This window comes from Alligator mississippiensis, chromosome 2 (assembly GCF_030867095.1).
Source record: "Alligator mississippiensis isolate rAllMis1 chromosome 2, rAllMis1, whole genome shotgun sequence".
Classification (NCBI taxonomy): Eukaryota; Metazoa; Chordata; order Crocodylia; family Alligatoridae; genus Alligator; species Alligator mississippiensis.
Window position 1 is genome coordinate 187,701,288 of NC_081825.1, and position 12,936 is coordinate 187,714,223.

General features: G+C 44.6%; 1 protein-coding gene across 3 annotated transcripts in view; it reads left to right on the forward strand.

Moving 5' to 3' along the window:
* Positions 1–12,936, forward strand: part of LSP1 (lymphocyte specific protein 1) — an 84,406-nt gene that overhangs the window by 51,968 nt on the left and 19,502 nt on the right. For all 3 annotated transcript variants that reach the window (XM_006278839.4, XM_059722583.1, XM_014602248.3), the window contains exons 3-5: positions 2,738–2,827; positions 10,950–11,184; positions 12,239–12,361. In XM_006278839.4, the coding sequence (XP_006278901.1) occupies positions 2,738–2,827; positions 10,950–11,184; positions 12,239–12,361 (448 nt within the window). The remainder of the gene's footprint in view (positions 1–2,737; positions 2,828–10,949; positions 11,185–12,238; positions 12,362–12,936) is intronic.

The window sequence follows — 12,936 nt, forward strand, 5'->3', positions numbered from 1 at the left end:
TGGCAAAGCTGCCCCTGTGACTGCGGGGACCAGTAGTTTGGAGAATGGTGTTCCCTACTTCTTCCTGCATTGATTCAGACATTTTTAAATGGTAAGATGAAATCTGTAACTGCATTTGCAATTTGGGGCCCAACAATTTGGGGTACTGAGATCCCAGGGACTGGGAATGCAGGAGAACAACATTATGCTCTAGAGTCTAGCGTGTGTAAGAACAATGACTTTTAACCTGCAAGGAAACCAAGCATAACACACAGCAGCAGCTCAAGGAACTGGAACAGCCTCAATTCCCTGAAAGAACAGGTTGGGAAGTGAGACTGTACCCACCACAGAATATTTCTTCTCAGCATTATTTTCCTCCAAATACAGCATCAATTTTTTGGCCAGATTTTCAAGTGATTAACACTTCAGCTTTTCCAAGGAGCTTAGCTTCTATTTAGGAACCAAAAACAGTAGCCAAATTCTCATATATGCTTAGCATCACCTCTGGTACTAGAGAGATGCTGAGCACCTTTGAAAAATTAGCTTATTGCTTTAGGGATCCCAAACCCAACCATGTGGGGGCAGGATTTCCGGAAGCCTCTGGCTTCTGAGAACATTGGTTTTGGATTTCTTAATGTTTCATAAGCTACCAGCTCCTTCCATGTTTTTCATAAAGCACCAGGTGCGGGAGTCAAGTGAATATGAGAATTTCAACTTTTATTAAAAAAAAAAAAAAGGATTTTTTTAGCCCTCACAGTATCAGAGGAAGACTTGAAAACATGATGCGAGGGACATCCTTCCAGCTCAAAAGCCAGTAGGAAATGGAAAAAACCTCCTTCCCCATTTATTATTTATTGGTGATTTCATCACTTAAAGCCAGCCTTGTGACTTAGAGGGGCCTGGCTTATAACTCCTTTAGCATTTGGAGTTGACCATCCTATGTCTTAAGGCTCTCACATGGGGTCACCAAAGACCTAGAGAATAGTGAAGCAGAGAAACAAAAAATGGGGCCAGACTCCCTCTGCAGCAGGCATATGTGAGATGCAAAGGAGCTGCTCCTGCCTCTGGGTGGCTGTGTGCTGGGGTTTGATGTGCTTTTGTGTTCAGCCATGGCTGTGGCATTTAATCATAGCTTTGGAATGCTCTCTGTATACTCTTTGGGCAGGATGATAAGCTTTACAGCCTCTTGCCAGCGGGTTAAGAAGTGCTTTTCCCCTTTTCTTCTTTCTTCTTTAATGAATGAAAAGAGCTTTTCCCTCCATGGTAGAACCCCAGGACATTTTTCCTGAGATGAAGCTTCTCTTTCTTGGCTTTCCCCCCTACTACTCCTTCAAGGCTTTGTAGGAGGCAAAAGAATGAGTGCTTAGCTGTGCCATCTTAACAGTGGGTGAGAAACCGCCAACAAATGTGTTCTCAGGGGCATTTGAACATGCTGTTATGAATCCATGTGGGAAAATGGCTATGTGAAAGTGACACCTATTGACACCTTGACTTCCACCACAGCAACATTCAACCCTTTTGAGTCAAGATCTGCTTAGTTTGCTGGTTAGCAGAAGGTTGAAATACTTGCTCTAACAGTGAAAGGTCAGTAAGAATCCCAAAGAAGCAAGCCAGGTTGTCTTCTGTCTCATACCCCACCACTTGCAGCTGTTGTCCACAAACTGGTCCCTTAATCCTTGCTGGGGGTAATAAGGCACAGAGTGGAAGACTTGTAAGTAAGTTTAATGCTGACATCATAGAAATCATAGAGAAGCAGGGCTGGAAAGGATGTCGACGGGTCATCTAGTCCAACCCCCTATCCGAGGCAGGATCATTCCTATCTAAACCATCCTATACAAATTCATAATTTAACCTCTTAGTAAAACTGTCAACCCCACAGGTAAAGCAAGGGAACCACAACACCCTACTTTTGTACAAGGTTATTAATATACCCTCAAGAGATCTCAGGTAGAGTGAATATACACTGATGGTTTAAGGATCTTAAAGTGTCTGAGCACCCTCATGCAGCTCTGAATGGATAGGGCACCTGTGTCCCATTACACAGGTGTGGAATTGAAGCCCAGAAAGAATGTCCCTTGTGCAAGATCAGGCAAGAAATCTGTGGCAGAGTAGGGCATTGGACCCAAGTCATGGACTAGGGCTTTCACTACTGGACCATCCTTCTTTTCTGATTCATCCTCCTTCATCCATTGCCTTGCACATTGTGCTGTCATTTCCACCACTGCATGTGTGGGTGGTGAAGTACTTCTGTTCTGAGTTGGTTATGTGCTGCACTAGTTTAAATGGTTTAGATGAATGCTGTAAGGCAAAGGTGAACTAGGTTTCTAAGGTTTTGAACTAGTTATTAAGGCAAACCTAGCCTGAAGGCTGCTCTACCTTACACCCAGTTTCTGTAGCAACAACAGTCAGCTAGGGATTGGTAGAAACAGAGAAGACTGGTCACCCTCCTTTTCACATCAGAAGTTGGGGGGAAGTGCAGGGTGACTACACTGTTTGAGTATCCCCCATCTACTAGAGGAAAGTTGAGAAAGCCTGGTGGTCTCCCCTTCAATGGAGAATGATGCCTCCATTTAATAGAGAATGAATGCAGAGTTCAGGAGTGGCTCAGGCCCCAAAGCTATGACTGTCTGAGGACAGCAACTGTAGAGGGAGGTTGTGATTTCCAGTTTGGTGCTAAGAGAAGAACAAGGTTCAGCTTGATCACTGTATGCCAGCTTTCCCATTCCATTGTGCACATCTTTCTTCTGCTGTGTTTCAGGTGTGATTTTAAGCCCTCTGGGACTTCAGAGCTGGAAGAGGATGAGGGATTCAGTGACTGGTCACAGAAACTTGAGCAGCGCAAACAGAGGTGAGTAGTGGAAAGCACATGAGAGGAATTAACATGCCTAAAAGGGACCCAGGGAGCAGTGCCTGCTTGTAGAGGGGAAAGGAAAAGCAGTGAAGGGGCTCTTCTAGATGAGGTGGTATCTGGCTGAGTCCAAGCCTAGAGCCTGATGGGTGACAGCTGTAGCAGGAAGTCTTGAGCTCAGCCTGAACTGCAGGATGAACAAGTCAAGGCAAACCCTCTGCCAACTATAGACTTGACCTATCATGGAGACAGAGGCTTTAACTACTTCCAAACTCTGGGGAAACTTGGATCTAGATTTAGCTCCTGATTTTGTTAGACTGTCCTATCATACACTTTCAGGAAGCAAGCACTTTTTGCCTTTGCTAATCTATATCTTTAAGCCACCTGAGCTGCTACAAGAGGTGAAATGGCCTCCAGGCATAGGAGATTGCTTTCTGGTGCAAGCCAAAATGGCCATCAAGGTATGTGTTATGGTCACACCCCAGCCCAACTTGCTTCTGGCATCTCCCCTAACCCCAGGGATTGTGGGAGAGAATAGACAGTGTTGAGTCATTGGAGATGACTCAACATTGTGCTTGGTTCTAGCGTGCTGCTCAGACTCACTACACAGCATTGGAGGTGGGACTGAATGTGACTGGTCTCAATTCTATGCTGAGCTAAATTCAAACCTTTCATTGGGTTAATTTGATGCTGAGCTTTGGCCTTTGTGATGCAGCTTTGTTGTTAATATGATGTTGCTGTTGGAATTTCTGTCTTGAGATGGGCTCCTTTTCTCCAGAAGGCTGAAAAAGCTGTAGAGTTGATAATGCAACAAGGAGCTGAGAGAATTATAGTTTTATCTATATATTTTTTCCAAACATTTCAACTCCCTTAAATCTGGAACTACTCTCTTCCCCTTTAAAACCTCCATCCTGAAGATACTTGCACATGTGCTTAGCTTTGTTCACATGACCATTCTCCCTAAAGTCAAACAGATTTGTGAGATCATAACCTTAAGTACAAGTGGATCCTTTTCTTCTCTAAACCTGCACCTCAGTCTTCCTTCCTGCAGTGGCTTCTCCATATAAGATGGTCTCTGCTCAGTGTGTGAGTGCACAGATGTATGCCTTCTCTTTAGTGGAGAGCATTTTCTGTTCTTGGTGGTCAGACATGTTGCATGTTCTCCTCCTTTTCTTCCTAGAAAATGCTTTCTGGTTGGAGAAACTTTAGTGGGGCTGCTGAACAGCAGCTGGGAGAGGGAAAATTGGAAACACCTGCAGCAGGTGATGCTCAGTTAGGGGGTGTTCCCAAATAGCTGTAGCAGGAAGGCATTTAAATCAAGTTAGCCTAGGCCTAGTAGGCTTATAGTTGGAAGTTGGTTAGGTGCTATATAGTAAAGGTGTAAATGTTACTGTTGTTGGCTTGGAGTAATTTATTATAGTTGATAAGGTTCTCTATGTGCTTGCACTAAATCTCATTGTATTGCTTTTCCTACTCAGCCTTTTGCAGCTTTGGACTCTCTAAGAGTCATTTGATATCCTAGAGTGAACATGCAGGTATGTTACATGCTGTAGCTGTTGGACTTGCTGGGCCTGCTGAAGGACCATGGCTGGACTAGAAAGGAGTGTTTTCTTCTCTTTCAGTGCTGAGCTGTGGATAGGATCTATCCCCTTGTGATGAAGGGAAAAGTATTTTTCTTTTCTGTTTATATTGCACATGTATAAGTCTTCTGTAATGAACTGGTGAGCCTGCTCATAGAGCAGCTCTTTTTGAAAGAAATGGATCTCCTTGTTTTTTGTCCTGGGTCATATATTGCTCTAATGTTCTATATTGCTTTAATTTTTCCTTTAGTTCTGGTGTTGGGCTCTGGTCCTGGGGTGAGAGAAATTAATTTCTACTATTGCTGCAGCTTTGAAGTTCTAAATAGCTGCCTGTGCTCTGTAGCTGTGCCTTTGTAATAATGCAGTGATGGTGGTCTCCATAGAGCAGCTCTGCATGTAATGGATATGTGCAGCCAGTCAAATGTGTCAGGTTTGATTGTGAAAATAGGGCTGTACTTCAGGTTACAGGCCTTACAGCCTGGGATAGTTGTAAAGAGTCCTAGTAAAACCTTCAGTCTGTTGTGAGAGCACCAATTGGGCGTCTAGTAGCTAGAGTGACAAGTATGTTGGATGTGTCTTGGACTGTGTGAAATGTTCCTCCGCTTTGCAGAGTTGGTTGGGGGTAGTGGTACCCTCCTCCGTGGTGATGTAACACTGCTTTTAGGGAAGAAGGTGGCAGAGGGATCTGCTGTGATTCACTAAGCATGCTGCTATTTCGGCAGAGGCAACAGCAGAAGTAGACGGCCTTGCTGCCTGTTTTATCAATAAACACAGAGCAGGGAAAGCTGCTTTCTTAATAAAACCTCAGTGCAGAGCTGCTGGCTGCTGATGACACTGGTTGGAGGTGTGGTTGTTGTCATTGACCTGCAGCTGACTCCGTATCAAGAGGTCCCTGGCTCTGGCATGGTATTGTGGGGGTTGCTCTGATTCTGAACATCTCTGCATGTACTCAGGACTTGGATGTGCTAGGATGACTCTGGAAATCTGCCTGAGTTGAGTGATCCACTTCAGGCTTCATCTAGGACAAAGAGAGCATGCTGGCTAGTGCAGGATGTGTTGGGAGCGCTTCGTTCTGTGCAACTGTCTTGTGACTTGGGTACAATCCTGAGAGGCACTGCTTTCTTCCCTTATTCATGTTGAAGCCATACAATCTCAAGTATAGGCTGTGATTTATCTTTTAATAGGGGAGTAAGAAAGAAAGAACGGCCCCTGGGGTAAGCATATTTATTGACCTCGCTCTCTAATACAGTAGTCTAACCTGTGGTCTATGGACCCCTGGGGGTCTGCAGATTGTCTGAGGAGTTTGTGAAACATAACTATGATCAATCAAAAGAATGTGAATACCCACACTGGCAATTCAGGGGGGTTTGTGCCTCCATTCAAATTTTTTTTTTTTTTTTTTTTTTTTTAGGGGTCTGCAAACAAAAGGTTAGAAATCACCACTCTAATATCTTCCCTGCCAGGAGCACCTGTTAACTGGTCTCCTTTTAGCTCAGGTAGATAAGGCCTGTGTTTAGGTGTGCTGGGTCCAATTATTCTGTACATGGGTGTATTGGATCCGAATATGTTTTGAAAGGGGGCTTCTGAGGAATGTCATCTGTCCTGGAGCGAGAGCTACTGTAAGTGGCCTGCATGCTGCCCCTGGGAGAGGTGTTGCTTTATAATCAGCTGCATTGCAACCACTTCTGATTTAAGGACTTTTGCAAACATGTTTACAGTCTAAAGGTGCTACCCAGCAGAGACGAGTCTTGTTCTTTATTTGTATAGTTCTTCCTACAGTGGGGTCTGACCTATGACTGAAGCTTTGTGCTCCTGCGATGCAAGCAATTTTTGTGTTCTTCCATAGTGCTCTTCACAGCTGTGTGTGGGTGTCAGTATTGTGGCCAGGCATGGGTGTTCAAATCCACTCTGGGGATGGGTTTCACTGGGAGAGATGGGGAAGTGCTGGGCTAGAGTTGCTGTCTGGGCACTTTATTTCCCTATTCTCATACCCTAAAGCTTCTGGAAAGTAAAATGGTTGGCACTTGTTAGCATTCTCTTCCTCATTGATCTGATGCACCTCCTTGGATTGTTATGGCAATACAAAGCTGCAAAAGGCTGTTATTTCCCTTCAACTGGTGGAAGAACTCGGAAGGGCTAGGGATAAGGTGATAAGAAGAGTAGTGAATCTGACTTTGTAGCATAAGATGCAGTGTGGGACTTCTGTCAGCCCCTTCACACATTGGCTAGGGACAGGCATTCAAAAAGCCTGAGCCTGAATTGATTCAATCCTTGCAGGTTAGTCTAACCTGCAAAGCTTGAGCCAATTTGGAGGTGGATAGACATTCCCTTTTCATTCCAGAAATGCTGGCACATGCCTGCAGTGGCTCGGGCTAGAAGCCAGGGGGGTGCTAGAGCAGCCCTCTCTTTGTGTCACAGTGCTGAGCTGAGTGGGGTGTGGCCAGGCCTGGGCAGGATGCACTAATTACCCCCCCCCCCCAGCTGCCTAGCAGAGAATATTTATCACCCCTAACTCAGTGTTTCTTAACCCATTAAGAAAACAAAGCCTCTCTCCAAGCTCTTCTTAAACAGCTTTTCCAAGGAAGGACATTAAGCTACCTGTTGATTGGCTCCAAAAAGCTTGTCTGCCTTTGTTTCCCATAGCACAGACTGTAGCCAGCATGTGGTCTGCTAGCTAATGCTGAGGTGTCTGCATTAAGGCAGAAGGGTGGCAGGGGGTGGGCAGAAATAATCCCTGCTCAGCAGGGAGAAGCCAGGCAGATGCTCTGTGCCTGCAAGTCTCTGTGGGAGCTGCAGACAGGGAGCTGAGAGGAGGGGCCAGCCCTGTTGAACAGAGAGCCTGTCCAGCCCAGAGAGGATGCTGGGGGAGCCTGGTTTATCTTAAACCAGCAAAGGGTCTGGGACAGACATTGCATAAACTGGTTTGACCCAAATCCGTTAAATCTAATACTACATTCAACCAGGTTCACCTCAAACTGGTTTCAGCTATTTTCAAACTGGCTTATGTGCATGGAACATCTGTTGTGTTACAGGTTTAACCCAGTTTCTGATCACTTAAACCGGTGTGTGCATAATGTCTGTCCCTAGCCATTGGGAGAAGTATCTTGGGAGAAGCCAGGCTGCTGAGATATTGGCAAAATATCGCTGCAGTTAGTGGTTCCACATAGCAGGTACAAGGCAAGTCTTTGGCTGGAGCCTGTTTATCTTTTACAGCTGTCTTGTGTCTTGCAGATATAGCATGTTCTGAGACAGCATAAATCTTGACTTTTCCATTCATGCTTTGCCACCTTGTGCTTCACGTGCTATCTGTCTTGAAGGTACAGGGGGTGGTAAAAGGGTGAGGTGTGGCTCTATCTTCCATTTCTCCTGGATTATGAATGAATCTACTACTTTAGCTCCTGTGATAGCAGTGTGTACTCTTTTCAGCCAGAGGAACCAGGTGTTTTCATTGCAGCTGACCAGCTGTGGTTATGCAAGTAACAGTTTTTTGTTCAGCAGCATTGTAGGAGAGGAGCTTTGGTGGTGACAGTAGCATTCCTGGCCCTTTTACAAGCCAAAACAGGTTTAATTTCAATGAACTGTTAAGCTGCCTGATGGGTGGTAGCTGCCTCCCTAAAAAGATACCATGGAGAACGGCAAAGTGTTAAGGCTATAAACTGGTTCCTCTGTAGCACAAATGGCCCAGTGGAAGAATCAGCAGAACTATTTACCAGGGCCATTTATGGATCTATTGAAGTGGCTTGGCTAACAGAGGTGTGAAGCATCTGTAGTGTCCAGAGGCTGGAACAGCAGTTGTACCCTGTTAACACCTAGAAAATTAAGCTGTACATGTTTTGCTAAGTGTTTTGAAGTACAGCATTCAGTGGGTGTCCTGGGCTTACCATTTAAAAATGGTCAGGCTTGGTAAGTACTTAGTCCTGAGCAACAACTGTGTGGAATTTCTGAATTTTAAAAAAAATAATTGTGAGGAGAAATGTTGGGGGATGAGGAGCTCTGAAATATCTTTACTTCCCTCTCTGTTTATTGTCCTGTTCTTCTTCCAACAACGTAGCTTCCAGTATCTGCCTGGATTTCTGTGCTGCTCTAGGCTGAATTGCCCTGGTTCTGTAACAGCCTGTTGGCAGGGAATTGGGCGGGTGGGAAGTTGACTGGATAAATGGGACTTTAAGAGAGCAAATAAGGCAGATGAAATGTGGGTAGAAGGGGCATGTGTGTGGAGAAATGGGTCTTGTACCCTAGTGAATAATATACAGATTTTGCTGAGACTGCAATGAGGCAGGAAACTCCCAAACTAAAGATTAGTGTAAAACACATACTCGGCCTCAATCTACCCAAATGTAGCTCAGAGTGACTGAGGGTCAGAAAGGAGCTATGACACCAGTTTACCTGGGCAGGCAAACTCCAGCTGTGGAGAAGGGACCACTAACTACATCTGAAGCCAAAATGCAGATGATGGTTTGTCTCCTGTCTGCTTTGCAGCTGAGATGGGAGGAGTGATTTTGCAGGAGAGAAGAATGAAGCCTTGTCCTGCCCTGTCTTCCTGCATACTCCTCTTTAAACCCAGCATCTTTTTCAGTGAGACCTTGTGTCTGACCTGAAAGGTGGGTGTTTGAAAGTGCTCCCTCTTGCAGTCTTTGCAATGCCAGCACCTGGTATTGGTACCTAATATAAAGGTCTCTGTCAAGGCTGCTTGCTGGCACTGCAGTTCCTGCTCAGAAGAGAAGCTGAGCTGTGTATTGAGTGTAATACTAGGAGCTGAACAGGTGTGATAAAACAGCCTAGGACCTGATCTATAGCTCATTGAAATCAATGGGAAGATTCATGTCAGTTGAAATAGTTTTTGGAGCAGAAATACGATGTTATAGTGTGTGACTTCAGGGGGAGGAAGTCCTCTACTAGGGTTTGGAAGACCTGGTTCCAGTTCCCAGTCCTGCCATGGATTTTGGGCAAGTCATTTCCCCTTTCTGCCTGTTTCCCTTCCTACTCTTTGGGCTTGTAGGCTCTTCAGGGTGGGGATTCCCTCTCATGTATGTACAGCACCTAGATCAGCAGGACCCCATTTTCAGCTGGTCTTTAATTTGCATTAATGCTGTGGTCTTTCTCCCTCTGGATGATGCATTTGTTTTTGGATGTCTCAGATCAAGTGAGTGATGAACAAGTATGTACCATCGCAGCCCATGGTGAAGGAGTCCCAGTACTGATGAGCTGCTTTTCCCTGGTTCAGGATGGTCCAGTGATTAGGACCCTACACTAGAGCATGTCTATGCTACCATCACAGCAGGGTGGTGCAGGCACAACTGAGCTAGTAAGGTGTTTTGAGCACTCTGTGGCAGCGCAGGCTGCAAAACACACCTGAGAAGTGGAATACATTAGCCCACGCTGAGCCCTGTGATTTAAACTGCTCCTGGTCTTAAGATAGTGTGCGAATGTCTGTGCAACTGCCGGGATTGCATGGCAGGCATATACTTGTACTTGGAGACCTGCATTCAGTCTGCTCTGTCACAGACTTCCTGCATGGCCATGACCAAGGCCCTTTAGCCTGTCTGTATTTCTGTGAAATGGGGTGATAGTGCAGATGTGTTGATGCTAAACCCGTTAGAGAAATTTGAGGCACTGGGATACTATGGTGTTGTTGAGCCACACCTCTACCCATGAGAAGCTGGGAAATGGTGCTGCTTTCTCCTTCCTGTTTTGCTTCCTGCTGTTCTTGCCACATGGAAGAGAATGAGGGACTCTGGAAAGCAACATCCAGTTTGTCTTGGAGCAGGTGGTGATCATTTGTCAAGGCATTATTACTTGTTTGTATTATGGTAGTGCTGAGGGTGCCAAGTGAGATGGGGATCTTGCTGTGCTTGAAACTGCATGCAGTAAGTGAGAGTCTCTGTGTAAAGTTCCAGCCTTCCTGCACCTTGCAGTCTAAATGGACCAGACAGCTGAAGGGAAAAGAAAGGAGGTGCTATCTTTCACAGATGGAAAGAGTCACCCATGGTTTCCCAGAGGGTTGTAGCAGTGACAGAAAATTACTCTTGGTTTCTCTCCAGTGCTCTCGTCCACCAGCAACACTTTGTTTAAACTAGCCCTGAAGTAATGTGGGTCTAAATGAGTCCTGTTCCAATTACTTTGATTTGCGGTGTGTTTTTGTTTTTTTGTTTTTTTTTGTATGTAAATGAGCAGCCTCTTTCTCTTTCCCTTTCCAAATATGTTTTTTTCCTTTGACCACCTGTAGAGAGAGTAGACATCTTTTGCTTAAAACAACAACCTTTTCCAAATAGTGTTTCAATTCTTTCTCTTTATTTTTTCCTCACCTGTTTTCTTGATCAGCTTTACCAGCCACAAGTTCCTCATGAAAGTAAAATTCATATACTTGGATGTCCTACCTTTTTAGTGCATTTGCACAAAAGTTTTAAAATTCTAGTAAATTCATGCTAATGAATCTAGGTTGTTAGAGAAACAAGTTAAAAACACTGTTTTTATTTTTTTTTTTTTTAATTTTTTTTCCTGCCCTTCCTATCTCAAAATCACCTTGCTCTCTCCATGTCCAGGTCCCCAAGGCAGTCCTATGAGGAAGAGGACAGTGGGCTGAGGGAAGCTGAGGTCAAGATGGAGCAGGTCCAGCTGGATCAGGAGAGCCCAGAAGAGGTCAACCAGGAGGAGAATGAGGAGCTGAGGCAGAAGCAGCTGGAGACAGAGGAGTACGGGCAGCTGTGTGAGGAAGAGCATGGCCAAGAGCAGCAGCAGCAGCAGGAGGAGGAGAAAGAGGAGGAGCAGCTGCAGGAGGTCAGATCTGAAACAATGTAGTGAAGTTGCATCTCAGTGTCAGGAAGTCCAAGTAGGCTGTCATTTCCATCCTTGCCTAGACTAGGGAAATGTGAGCTGGTGTAACTGTTGATGAGGCACATGGGGGATGGGACAGGACATCCTAATGCAGATGTGCTACACTAAGTCAATAAGGGACTGTTATGCAATAACTTGTTCAAGGAAGTTACTGGGATGTGACATCACTGCAAACTGCCCTTTCCTAAGGTAGTACATCTACTGTGGTGGCTTGCAGTGGAGTAGCTATACACGTAAAAGCACTGGCTGCATATGGTCTAAGTGTGGTACTATTTTCATTTTGGCTGGAACCCCACCAAAATCAGCTGCTGCATATATCCATGAGCTAGTTTCCACTAAGATACCTACTCATGAGGTAGTTCTTCCATATTGAATTACCTTTTCTCCTTGTGGGACAACTACTTGGCTCTTAAGGGGGGCTCTCTTTTCTCCCTACACCCTGGAGAACCTTGGCCTGATCTATTTGTCTATCTGGCTTTGTGGTCTAGCTTTGCTGCCTCCCAACCTTAAGTATATTTGTGTACAGTTCCAGGTAAGGGGTGGCTTCTAGTAAACAAGGGAGACTATGTTGGAACTTGTTCTGTGTGGGTACCTGTTTGCAATGCTTCATTTTTAAGTGCTGCTTGTTTATGGTGGACTGTGATGCCATGTTTTATGGGATCCTTTTATATTAGAAGGCTGGAATAGTTTTGTATCTCTCCCAGATAGATGCGATTCCTTCCTGCTACCAGCCTTGGAGTGACAAATAAGTTTTCCTCCTTCATGAGGGTTGGGAGAAAATACTTGCAAGGTCTCCTCGCCAGTTCATTTTGTGTGAACTTGCACCTGTAAAAATCCTGACCTTTTCAAAAACAAAATCCGGGAAACTGATTTAGCTTTGTAGTACAGTGTGCAAACGCTCAAAGCATCTTTGTGTAAGCTTTCACTTTGCATGCTAGATTAGTAGGGAGAATAAATTTTGTTGCAAGAATCATTTTAACCATCTCTCTGCATTCAGGATAAGAAGAGGAGGAGAAATGAAGAGGAAGATACTCCAGAAAAACGTCCAAAAGCCCCAAGCCCCTGCAGTTTTGAAGAGGACGAAGAATGTTCTGGTCAATCTCCACCAAGTTCCACAAAGGTGTGTGCTGGATGCAATCATGAGTATATAAAATATGGACTATTATGCGTACTTAACATCATCCTTTTTTTTCACCTTCATGCTTAGAGCTTCAGAAATGCAAATTTATTTCTCAGTTTTTTTCTATAGCCTTCTTATGTGACCTTGAGTCAGTCATGTAATTTCTCCACCTTAGTTTCTTTATCTACAAAATGGAGATGCTGCTTTTCTCCCATCCTGTTTGCTGCGTTTTACTTATTGTAATCTCTTTAACATAGGAAATGCCCTTAACTCTATACATGTTCAGGCCCTGGCAAAATAACATCCTGTCCATAAAGAATGAAGTTTTTCTTTATAGAAGATGATGATTGCAATCATCGTGGATAATCTCATTTATACAAATGGGTGGAAAATGGAGTTTCCATTCCATGAAAAATTCTAGCACTTTAACATTTGCTGTCATGCCAAATTGGAGCTGCGTCCATTTAGTTGCGGTGGGGAGGAGGAGGGAACTGCTGAAAAACTGTTTCAAGGTCCCTGAAACATGTAGTCCATTTTATTTTGACCTTGCTGTTAAAATAGTCAGAACAAAGTGA